The sequence below is a fragment of the Sarcophilus harrisii genome, chromosome 1 (genome assembly GCF_902635505.1).
Source record: "Sarcophilus harrisii chromosome 1, mSarHar1.11, whole genome shotgun sequence".
NCBI classification, from domain to species: domain Eukaryota; kingdom Metazoa; phylum Chordata; class Mammalia; order Dasyuromorphia; family Dasyuridae; genus Sarcophilus; species Sarcophilus harrisii.
In genome coordinates this window covers 412743092-412755901 of record NC_045426.1, presented here as the reverse complement: position 1 = coordinate 412755901, position 12810 = coordinate 412743092, and the positions used below count along the sequence as shown (strand labels likewise).

The window sequence follows — 12810 nt, the reverse complement described above, 5'->3', positions numbered from 1 at the left end:
CATTTGTATGGCATCTTCAGAACCTACTGAGGATTTTGATTAAGTTCCTACTCTATTATCATATTTCTCAAGAGCCTTTGGCAAAACAAATCCAGTTTGTCCATTCTGCACTGAGGTTTTGCCCATCCCATGTCTTCAGATTAATCACACGCTACAGTAAACTCCTGAGTATTTGGATTGGCAGTACTCATACTCAGTAGTGGTACAGAATATTGCAATTTAAAATTATGGAGTTCAAAGAACTTTTACCTTTGTCTTGATTTGATGCTTAAGAACTCCCAGCCTTTATCCCCAGTTAAGATTTGGTGAGGAATTCATTCAGGATGTAATTTATAGTATCACAGAGAAAATATTTCTTTTAGTCTTCTCTTTATTCATTCCTCTTATATGTCATTCTGGGAGCAACTACATAATAATTGACAGTGGTGGTAACAATGATATCACCAGCACAAATTTCTATCCTGTTTTAATATTTTTTTTCATTTGAAAAAAATACTCTCAAATACACATATATACATGCATGCATGCATACATACATATATGCATGAACATATATATGTGTGTGTGTGTGTATTATATACAGTTTCAAATGAACCTCCCAGATATATTTGAGGACAGAGATTTAAAATCCTTCTTTAGAAATAACGTAATCAGAGCTAAGAAAAGTTTAATGAATAACTCAAAAGTCACATGGCAAATCACATATATATCTGAGTCAAACCAGATTCAGCTTTTTTCCCCCCTAGTAAACCATGTAGGCCTTCTGTTCTTCAAAAATGGGCAGAGAGTAATTTTGAAAAAAAAGAGACTGATCTAGAAAATAGCACAGTCTGTTGCAATGCCTGATGATTTTTTGTCTGGAAGGATTTTGTCTTATTTTGTTCAGTTCTAGTTAATCTATGTGATTTTAGACTAGAACAATAACCTTAATCTGTATCAATTTATCTCCTACCCCATATGTAAAATAGGAATTCTATATTTAAATAATTATTCATGTTGTCTATTTTTCCTTGATTGTTTATTTTTAGCATAGTGTTTAGAGAGTTGGTCTTGGAGCTAGGAAAACTGAATTCAAATCCAGTTTCTGAGACTAGCTACATGACTTTGGGTAAATCATTTAGTTTCTTGGTGTTTTAAGAAACTCTAAAACTATAAATTCCAGAGCAAGTACTTTCCTCTATTAGTAGAGGAAAGTAGTTCTTTTGGGTGTTGCTTTTATCAATGGACAGCACTTTATCTCTGTCTTACTTTTAGTATACTTAAGTAAAACTGCCTACCAATCTATCAAAATATTCATGGCTGAAAATATTTGCTCTCAGATCACCAATAAGCTGCCTGTCTTTTATGCTTGGGCAAATCACTCTTCTAGGAAATTGTGGAGAGCCTTTGTACCAAAAAGAAAAAAAAAATTAAGCTGTTAGATAAATGTATATTATTTCTAATTAGATGTCAAGTTCCATGAGAGCAGGTAGTTTCAAATTTTGTATCTTCTTTAGGACTTACAAAATTTTACTACTCACATTAAATACTTCATAAATGTGAATTGAATTGAATTTAATATCTAAGAGAAATCATTCTTAATGTTATATGAAACTTCCCTGTTCTTTCATCTTCCTCTGATCTTACTGCCATTATCTTCTTCTCCTTGTTCCATCTCCACCCTCAGGCAAGAAAAAACAGATTTAGTTATTAAACTCTCCTATTCCTAAATGATGATCATTTTCACACTTCTTAAATTAATTATGGAAAAGGTAATTTTCCTTTCCTTGATTTAAAGGTAAAATATTTTTCTCCAAGTTGGAAGAAATTATTATGAATAAATATAAATCTCTAAGGTCCTTTTCAGCTTTAAAATTCAGAATTCTCTATAAAGAAGAATAATAGGGTTGAAAAAATAATGGTTTTAAACTGTTGAATGAAAATTTGATTTTTTCAAACTTAAAAAATGTCTTTCATTTAGGAATATTTCTTTAATAATTTAATTCTCTCTTTCTCTCTCTCTCTGTCTCTCTATCTCTGTTTCTTTTCTGTTTCTCTACTATAAAGCTTCATTCCGACTTAGACAAAGGAGTGGGCAGTGTTAAATACACCCTCTCAGGAGATGGAGCTGGCACAGTTTTTACCATTGATGAAACCACAGGAGACATTCATGCCATAAGAAGCCTTGATCGAGAAGAAAAACCTTTCTATACTCTCCGTGCTCAGGCTGTGGACATACATACCAGGAAACCCCTGGAACCTGAGTCAGAATTCATCATCAAAGTGCAGGACATTAATGATAATGAGCCAAAGTTCTTGGATGGACCTTATGTTGCTAGTGTCCCAGAAATGTCTCCCGTGGGTGAGTAAGAAAATGAAAATTCACTTCTCTTTAATTTGAGTTTTCTATAGCTCAGATTTAATAGCTAAAGTGTATAATTTTGCAAAATAGAAAATTCCTGTGCTAAAATACAAATTTTTAAAAATGAGTTTAATTTATGAGTTGAACTAAGGATTCTCTTCCCCTCCCCAATTATTTTATTTTCAAGATACCATTGGGATATAACACAATAAATCATTCTCACCAATCTGTTGGTCACGTAACATTTTTGCATAAATTCAGAGAGGGAATCTTTTTTTTTTTTTGGTTTATAAAGTGGGAATGAATAACATTTCTCTACACATTAAACCAACTGAAGTACTATATGGCCATATGTGTATGTGTGCTTGCATGTAATTTTAAAGGTCTTTAAAATTTTATTTGATGAACAAGTTAAGTCTGGAGTAGGACTGGTTGCAGAGATTTTCACATTTCTTCCCACCAGAAAGAAGTGGGTCTAGGTAAGTTTTTTCTTTTAAATAATTATTTGCTTAGGAATCTTATTAAAGAAAGGTACAAATAAAATACAGAAGTTTTTTATTCAAAGTAGAAAAGAAAATAGAATGTTAAGTTCATATGCAAATTTTAGGAGAAATAGGAAAATAAAAGATCCTTTTTCAATAATGAGGAATACATTATAGTATGCTTTGGAGCTAGAAATAATAATTTGGAACAATGGGGACTTACTGGTTTCTACTACTACTACTACTACTACTACTACTACTACTACTACTAGAAGATAGAAATATCTTCTAAATATATAACTTTGGTGATAAATCAGTGGCTACTCCAGGGACATTAAAGTCAATCTACAAAACACACACATGCACATACACACAAAAACACACAAAACATGTATATATGCCTGGATCAAAATTTGTAGGTCTTAAATTAGATACAGTTATTTACCATATGTTTGGTATCAGATGATTGGGAACACAAATGATGACTTTAAAAATGAGTCCTCTCAGTCATATCACGTAGGAGACACATTGTTTAAAGGGATCTCTGGATTTATATAAAATTTTTCAATGAATTTAGGCAATTACTCTGAAGCCTAAGGAGTCTATATGAAGTATTAAGATGTTAAGTAATTTGTTCAGAGTCACATAGTATATACATACACATAAATACATCCATGAATGTCAGAAGCAAGATTTTTAACTCAAGTTTCCTGACTCTGAACAATGGCTCTTTGAATATTACATTACTATGCCTACTATTCTTCCCACTACTACCACTGTACTACTACTATCACTGCTGCTGCTGCTACTACTACTACCTACTACTGCTACTTACTTCTGCTGCTACTATTTCTACTATTACTATTATTAAATTTTTCTCTCTCATATTTGCATATCTATAAATATATAAGCATATTTGTATATAAATAGCATATTTATAAAAGTTAGAATAATGCGAATATACATTTTCACCTAATATTTTTGGTTCCAAATAACATAGTAATCTCTTATCTAGGTCTTGGGTAGACTCTTCCTTTAAGTCATTGTTTTATGTTTGCAAACATTTGATAGTTTATTATATGAAAGAGAACTTAAGTATACCACTTCTCAAATTATCTGAGAAGGGATTTTTTTTTTAAGTACAGCAAATGAAAGTTTAATATGTGAAAGTATTTAAAGAGCCATTCCATCAAATAATTGATTGGGGAAGAGGAGGAAAAATATGTGGGGGAGAAAAAAGACTTGGAAATCCTTCTTCAGGTATTTCTAATATTATTATGTTCATGGCATTTAAGTGGCTTCACAGGCAATTTCAGAGAGCTGAAATAATTACTCTCTTACAAGGAAAGAATCTTGATGATTATGATTATGTTGATTTCAAAACTATATTTTAAGAACCTGGGGCTTTTTTTTTCTCTCCCTTCTTGCCCCCCTTCTCCCTTCCCTTACTCCCATTCCAAGTCATGGCCTCTACTCTGAGTGAGGTAGCCTTGCTTTATAAAGCAAGGTATCCCTCTGTTTCAAAGCTAAATTTTTTTCTCCTTACTTAGTGCATTCACCAGCAAGAGCTACTTATTTATCACTTTTTGAGCTATAATTTCAAACCTAAGTGTGAACAATTGCTAGGATTTCCTAACTCTGAAATTCTTCAGATGACTCCTGCTGTCCCTGTAATCATATACTACATTTAATGAAGATTGCACAGACTATCCTCAGGGCATAGACAGCTTCATGGCTAAGGGAGATGTCACATGGATTTATTTCAAATGTATTTGAAATTGTGTATGTAACCTTATCAGGTATTCAGAGATCATATCATCTTTATGACCTTAGAAAGAGTTTCAGAAGAGTTCACTTAGTTTTAAAACTAAGAGTGTATACATTGGTCTACAAGCCTAGTGTCTGTTTCAGGTTCAGTCTCTCTCTGTGTCTGTTTCTCCCTTTCATCCTTCCTCAAAGGTACACATATATTACTGTAACAGAAAGCTCCTTCCTTAATGGACAGCAGCAGCCATTGCCTGGTATTGTTTTTGTTTGCTTGCTTGTGTTTTTCTTTCTCATTTTTTTCCCCTTTGTCTGATTTTTCTTGTGCAGCATGATAAATGTGGAAATATGTTTAGAAGAACTGCACATTTAATCCATATTGGATTACTTTCTGTCTAGTGGAGGGGGGAGAGGGGAAAGGAAGGAGAAAAATTTGGAACATAAGGTTTGCAAAGATGAATCTTGAAAACTCTTTACATGTATTTTGAAAAATAAAAAGTTATTATTACTTTAAAAAATTATCTGTGACAATTTTTTTGGGGGGAGAAGGGATATGGAAAATTTCTCAGAGCAAAAATAAATCTGATTTAATAGCACAGTTTCTGAAATCTCATTTTAAAAAGATAAATTGATTAATTCAGTTTTCCAGAAGGCCAAACTATTGTCATTAGATGTAAATGTAAAGCAAGATATACTGTATTGTTTAAATTCAATTACAGTAAAGGTATTAGCTTAACAGCTATTTACTAATTAGGAAAAAAAATACTCTGGTCACTTATTTACCCTTGTATTAAGTATTAAATCAAATAAAAACAAAGTTTAAAAAAAGTGGAAGGAAAAAAAAGATTCCTAAAATTAGCTAATGTCATAGTAATAACAAAGATAGAAAAGGTTTGTTTCATGGTTCTTTGATTTTTAAAAATATTTAGATGTAAATCAATTCTTTGTTTCAAAAATAAGAGACTTTAGAATTTAGTTCAACTCTGTATAATATAAACTTAACATACATTATTATCATATAACATTTATCTGGTTTGTATTTAAAATACATTTAAAGCTAGAAAGACTATTTATAGATTATACATTCTGATTTTGTTATTACATACTCTGCTGGGGAATTTACTTTGTAACTAATCTGGTACTTTATTCTCATGGGGTTCTAGAAAACTCAGAAATCATTAATTAAAAGACCCTTTCACCAAAACATATAAATGATGTAGACATATTTCATATAAGAAAAATTTGAAACTGATTCAATAAACACAAGAAGTTATTTTGTAATGTCAAAAGAAACTGAGCAAGACAGAGATTAGAGACCAATTCAATAGTTTATTAAATGGAGAGAAATACTTGGACCAATGGATCCCAGGGCTAGACAAGAGTATCATCTCAAAGAGTCTAGCTCCGAGTATAGGGACAGCAAGCCTTTTATAGAACAATGACATAATGCAGAGACCTAAGTGGGGATAGTCTCATAGATGGAGGTTACTGATATTCTAATGACATTAAGGAATGTCTATAACACCTTTATCTCAACCATTTAGAGGGGATGGTCATAACCTTAAGGCAGAATACGAAATAGGACAAATGGAGGAACTGGTCACCCCATTAAAAGTGACCTTTGTCATTACAATTTCTTCCTACATACATGATATTTGTTATGTGTGATAGTATAGAATCAGCCTGACTTCTTCAAAAAGATTTATTCTATAGCTTCCTTTAGAAGTAAATTTGATTCAAGGGAATACCACAAGAATAGCAATATGTTGAAGATATGTGAATCACCCGTCATTATATAAACTTATTAAGATGAATAACTATTTTGAAATATTCAAAAATGATTTTCTCTAGATGAATAATAGGAATAGCAAATTGTTTACTACTCTCAGTGGTGAAACATGGATTAACTCTGAATTGTTGAAAGTCCAATACTCAAATGGAAGCTCTTTGATGTGCTTGACTTTTATCCCAATCTCAGATCTGTGTTGTACCATTGGCAAAAACCTACCTCTTTGGATACCCTGCAACATGAAAGTTGCCTTGACTAGGATAGCTTTTTTCTCACTTCCCTATCCCAGACAACTATAAAACATTACAATAGTTTGAGTAACAAATATTGACATAACAGACTAAATCTCCTCATGTAAACTCAATCTGGAATTGACTTTACTTTTCTATAGTGAATAATTGCAGTTATAAAAGTGTCACCTAATAAGATTCAATCTGGTGCATCTTTTAGATATGTTGGGAGGAATTCTGTGGAGAGAAACTCTATACTGCTTCTCAATCTATTATCTTAGCTTTGCCTCTTCAAATAAGCGTAAAACAGGACTTTAGACAGTGGAGAACAATTCATGGCAAAGACTTTTTTTTTTTTTTTTTTTGCGGAAATAGCATCTGTGAGCAGAATCTTGAAGAAAGACAAAGATTATTGGAGTTGAAGATAAGAAAAGCATGTATTTTGCACATAGGAGAGAGCCTAGAGCCATAGGAAACAAGTAACTTACAATTTCCACAAATTAGGGACATATAAACAAAAAGATTTAAAGAGTGAAACTTATTGGAATAAGGTAGCTGGCTTAAGGAAAATTTTGAAGTTACTGTTTTAACTTATGTTCTCATTTCTCTTTTGGTTTTCATGGAATCTATGTGTGAAGGAAACTACTGAGTAAATTTTCAGTGCAGAAAGATTTGAGATCCTGACTGGTTGATTGAGGTTTTCTTGACATATTTATACTTGGAATAACTTCTGTCAGAGAAGGAGGAAATTGACAATCTTGACCGAGAATCTAAAATTATGTAGTATATGTTTTTTTTAATATCTCCTTGTGATAACAATAATAATATTGAAACAAAAACTCAGTCTCAGATTTTCCTTGTCTCACCAAGTGAGAAGAATGCAGGTAGAAAAATGGGAAGCCAAACAATTTCACTGCTCCTTAGAGCATATCTTCAATTGGTTCTCTGATCCTGGTAACACAAGTGGAAAAATCTAAGGAGAGTCAATGCAACTCAGTGATGCTAGAGTGAATGTTTACCAAACTTGACATGTTGGCACAAAAGTGCCAGATTTTCTTGGTGGTAGTCTTTCTTCACTGATAAAGAACACAAAATGTTATATGTGGTTTCAAAGATCCCAAACATTGATCTTCAGATAATTGATTGATGTGTTCCTAGGTGATGAAGATCAGGAACTCTAGGTACAATTCATTTTTCTTCTCAGTAGGTACCCATGGAGAGTTTTCTATTTTGGTTTAATCACCAATATATACTCCCCAACTCACAGTCAATAGCCTTAATATCTAAGACCATAGATTGGGAGCTACAAAGGGACTCCAGAAATTTTCTAGTCCAATTCTCTCATTTTGTATTTGATGAAACTTGATGACATTCATACAGTTTTTAAGTATCAGGAAGTATTTGAACTCAGGTCATCTGAGTTCAAAATTATTTCTATTTGTATTTTTTATATACAACACTGCCTCTTTTATTCTATGTTCTTTTCTTCTATCATGCTGCTGAATGTGACTTTTCTGGAGCTCTTCTGGAATGGTTAATATATTGCATTTTCCAATGTTCAATTAGTTTAAAAATAATTAAAGAAAGCAAATATTTTCCTTTGTCATCTACTGTGTGTGTTTTTGTTTTTGGCTTACCTATATATATGGAGACAAGGTAAAGATCTCTGAAATTCCCACAAATTATCAGATTGAGCTGTTGTTTTGAAGTCACACAAGTTTATTTAGCAGTCAATAAAAATTGAGCAAGATCTCTTGATCCCTATGGTGTCAGTGGTTGAAGTGTTCACATACATAGAATAACCCAGAAGTCTAGAATGGTAAGGGTTATGATTGTATATAAAGAGAACATTTTAGTCTCACTCTGGATTACTTTGTTTTTATTGGTGGTATGCTTTCTATGGTAATACTGTTGATAGGTTTTGTACAGTCATGAGAAGATCAAGGTAAGGACTGTATGCACACAGGGGCAGAGTGTCTCTAAACATAAAACAGACAGTATTGATAGCTGCTTTAGTAGCCACTGATCAGCAGTAAATGTTAAAAATTAACAAGAAGTTGCTTTTTCTTAGCCTCTGAATGACTCTAAACATTAAATATATTTTAGCAGGAGTTGCTTCTCGGGCCACAGAGTGCTTCTAAACATTAAACATATTTTAAAAGTATTACTTTTTTCCCAGTCTCCAAGTAGCTGTAAACATTAAATATGTTTTATAAAAACTGCTTTGCCAGCTACTGGCAGAGTGACTATGAACATCATTTTTCTTTAACATTGCCTTTCAGAAATGGGACTTTTTTTTTCTCCACCCTATTTGCTCAATTCTATTTATACTTTGTACATAAAGGCAAGCAGGAGACTTTGTTGGGGCACAGTTGTCTCTTAGTTTATGACAAGTCATCATTGCATAGCACTCTGCACCTATTAAGGCATTGCTGATAACAGGCACTAACTGAGTTTGGATTGATTATACTGGCTCATAAACACAGATGTCATCTGCAATTTCCATAAGTCATCTTTGTTCTTGCCTTACAGGGTGCAAAATGCAGTGTGAAATAAAGTTGAAAATGAACTATCTTTTGTAATAGGGCAAATTGTTCCAAGAAATCTGATGCTGATGGATTGTACAAATTCATCAAGTTGGAAATAGCATATGGAAAATAAGAACTAGAAAGCAAGATGGCAATAATACCAAGAAAAATGGGACTCTTTAATATAATATAACGTGTGGCTTTGATTCTATGTCCAAAAATCTTTTTTGTGTGACAATATTTTTTAGTGCCAGAAGAGATAAAAGCCATGTCTTTATGCAATTTTTTTTCTTTTAATCAATAGTAATTATGGAAACTAAGTCAATTATGCATTGAGCAATATCTGTCATTAAGAATATTGAAATAAATAGTTCAGTCATGCCACTGTTCATTTGCTCCAGAGGTAAGGGAGCATTCTGGTTCTGGTTCTAAGAAATGCTGATTTTTTCCAAGCCCTACTAGATGATTTTTCCCAAATGATTTCTGATATATATATATATATATATATATATATATATATATACATACACTAAATAAATAAAGGGAAAGAAACTGATTCATCATTGAACATTCAGTCAAAAGACTGAGAATAAGAGAAAAAAATGTTCTAGATTGAGGGTAGTAAGAAAGATAAAACAAATGGCTAAACCAGATTTTTCATTAAGGTATTGCCGCTCATAATCTGTCATATTAGACTGAACCTTAAAAAAAAAGTTTCCATTTGGATAAATAAGTAATAATTTTTTAATGTCAAAAAGGAAGCTATTTTTATTAATTTCTCTTCATAGGACTAAAATATCACATTATATTCTATCCCTCTATGCAGTTCCTTGATGTCCCTCTCTTCTCTTCATAGTTTTTATGCATATTTCAGATAGAAGTTGAAGGGAAAAAATCAAATTGGATTGTTCTTGAATGTAATAGCAAACCATAAGTTGATTTTTGCATAAATATATTTTACAAAGGGAAAGACAGCAAAACTATCTCTAAAAGAGAGCATAGATTTGGTCATAGGAAGGGGTATCATGAATAATACTATTCTCAATCCTCAAATTGATGTTTTTCATATGGAAAGATAAAAAACTATCTTTTTACAAATGACTATCAAAAATGAATAACAAAATATAACATAATCTGTTTCACGGACAATATTCTTCTCTGGTCCTTAGAATCAGGCTGAAAATAATTTCATGATCTTTGATAATTTTTGAAGTGTCAAAATATGATTAACTAATATAAACTCCACTTCTAGAAGACACATACAACGAATAGCAGATGTTGCTGAGTTTATTATTCTCATGTTAACCTTTGAATGTAACCAAGATCAGCATTACCCATATTAAAAATACTTAAAGGATATCCTAGGGATCATTAACCAGGAACAAAGTACAGAGTAGAAAGATCTTATGTCTCTATTTTCCAATTTTTAAAAAAGCATCTTATCAATCTTTATAGAATATATCTATTTATCAAAAACTATTAACTCATTTTTGTTAAGCCCATCAGTAAAAGATAGACTAGACAATGAAGTAATAGAAGTATTTTGCAGCAAATCCCTAACAATGGTTTATTTTCTCAAATATATATGAGTCACTTATAAAAATAAGAACCATTCCCCAATTGATAAATTGTCAAGGGACATGAATAGTTAGTTTTCAGAAGAAGAAATTAAAGCTATACATAGTCAGATGAAAAAAAATTATCTAAATCACTGCTGATTAAAGAAATGTAAATTAAAACAACTGTTAAGAAAACTAAAAAGGAAAACTAAAATAAAGCTAAAACAATGCTCTATTGAATATGTAATATTCAATATACAATATCAATGAATAATCAATATTCAAAATGTAGCTTAATCAGGTAGAATTGGTATCAGAAATTCAAGGAATTGGACAAAGTTTATATATTTATTCTACTCTCTATATTAACTTCTTTCTTTAAAGAGATTTTCTTTTGGTTTCTTAGAAATAATTCTGCATCAGAAAAAAAAGAAACTACATGTGAATTTCATAAGAATACATTACATAAGTCCAGCATAAGTTCAGCATTCTCCTGAGAATTTAATACTTCTCCAGTAATTCTCAGAATGCCAATATCCAGAAAATAAAACAGCCTTCATTAGAGTGGACAATTTAATAATTTCTGCAGCAGAGCTACAAAGTTTATTCTAATTAATGAATGGATTTAATGCTTTCTACAAAATTCAGCCAAAATATTTTAGAATAAACTTACTGTCATGAATATTAAAAACTAAAAACAAGCAATCAAACAAATAAACAATCTACAATAACAAAAAGTTCATGAACATATTGTCCTTGACTTCATGGAAAAATATAATTTTGACCAGTATTTCAAGAAAAAAAGAATTATACTTTAACAGACAGAAAAGCAATGATATTCTATTTATGGAAATGGCTTGGTAGAAATCTTTCTTTTCTTTTCTTTTCTTTCTTTATTTTTTTGAGACAATTGGGGTGAAGTGACTTGCCTGGGGTCACACAGCTAGGAAGTATTAAGTGTCTAAAGCCCAATTTGAATTTGGGTCCACCTGACGGGTAGTTCCCTATGGATTGTACCATCTAGCTGTCCAGGGAACTCTCTAATTTAGGAGTGGAAAGTGGAAAATAGCAGAAAATGGTATCTACTTGAGTGACTGAGATGTTACTTCCGAAATATAGGAAATGAATGGATACTTGAAGGTTAGATTTGAGTTGCACAATGTCTGAGAACTACTTAATAATTTAAAAGATGAGGAAAAATCATAGATTAATTCTGACCTCAACCTTACAACTGAAGTCAGGGAAATACAGTAGATAACTCTAATCTCCTTTATACAAAAATAAATAAATAGAATTGTTTTTAAAGTTATAGATTTGTCATTTGAAATTTGGTTCAGAAATATCCAAGAGGCCTGGATTAAAGTCTTGTTTTTAACACATAGACTTGTCACTAGTATATGAACTTGAGTAAGTCACTTATGACACTAGCAATGTGCTGTTCTGAATTGTTAAAGGAAACCTTCCCCTCAGAAGTGCTTTCCACTAATGAAAACATGCCTATTCCAATATTTAGATAGATAAATAAACTCTAATTTTATTATTTATGCATATGCATACATTGTGGAAAAGAAGGATATTTATCATACTTTAAAATGAAATAATGATTTCTATATCACTTTTCTTTCTGGGATTCTGATTTTTAATTTCTAATTTACTTTGCTATTTGCTTTTGTTTTATGAGTGAGTTCATTCCATTCACATTCATAGTTATAATTACTGTGAATTTCCCTGCATCCCATATCCTATTTTCCCAATTTTGATTTCTCTCTTTTTTTTTTCTTTGTTCCTTTGCAAAAGTATTGAGTGAAAGGCGAAACTGAGGACTTTTCAGAATAATAACTGGGCAATTCAAGACTCAGCACCAAGCATCTGTTAATCCTTAAGGTTCATAGAAGAAGAGCAAGGACTTGATCTTCTGAGATAACTCCCTTTGACCTTTACTTAACTGCTTAGAGAAGAACCTGACTAATTATTTAATGGCCTGGAGATATTGAAAAAGTCTCCAAACTAGTTATCTTTATTTGCTCATTGAGGAAGTCTGAGGTAAACTAAGTCTCCTTGATTATTCTAGAAACTTTTTAACCCCTCTAGCTTAATCAATTACTTAGCTCTAAATA

General features: G+C 31.7%; 1 protein-coding gene across 1 annotated transcript in view; it reads left to right on the top strand.

The window, feature by feature from the left end:
- CDH12 (cadherin 12) overlaps positions 1-12810 on the top strand; it is an 890215-nt gene that overhangs the window by 620894 nt on the left and 256511 nt on the right. Inside the window, exon 5 of the mRNA XM_003759641.2 lies at positions 2047-2341. Within this exon, the coding sequence (XP_003759689.1) occupies positions 2047-2341 (295 nt within the window). The remainder of the gene's footprint in view (positions 1-2046; positions 2342-12810) is intronic.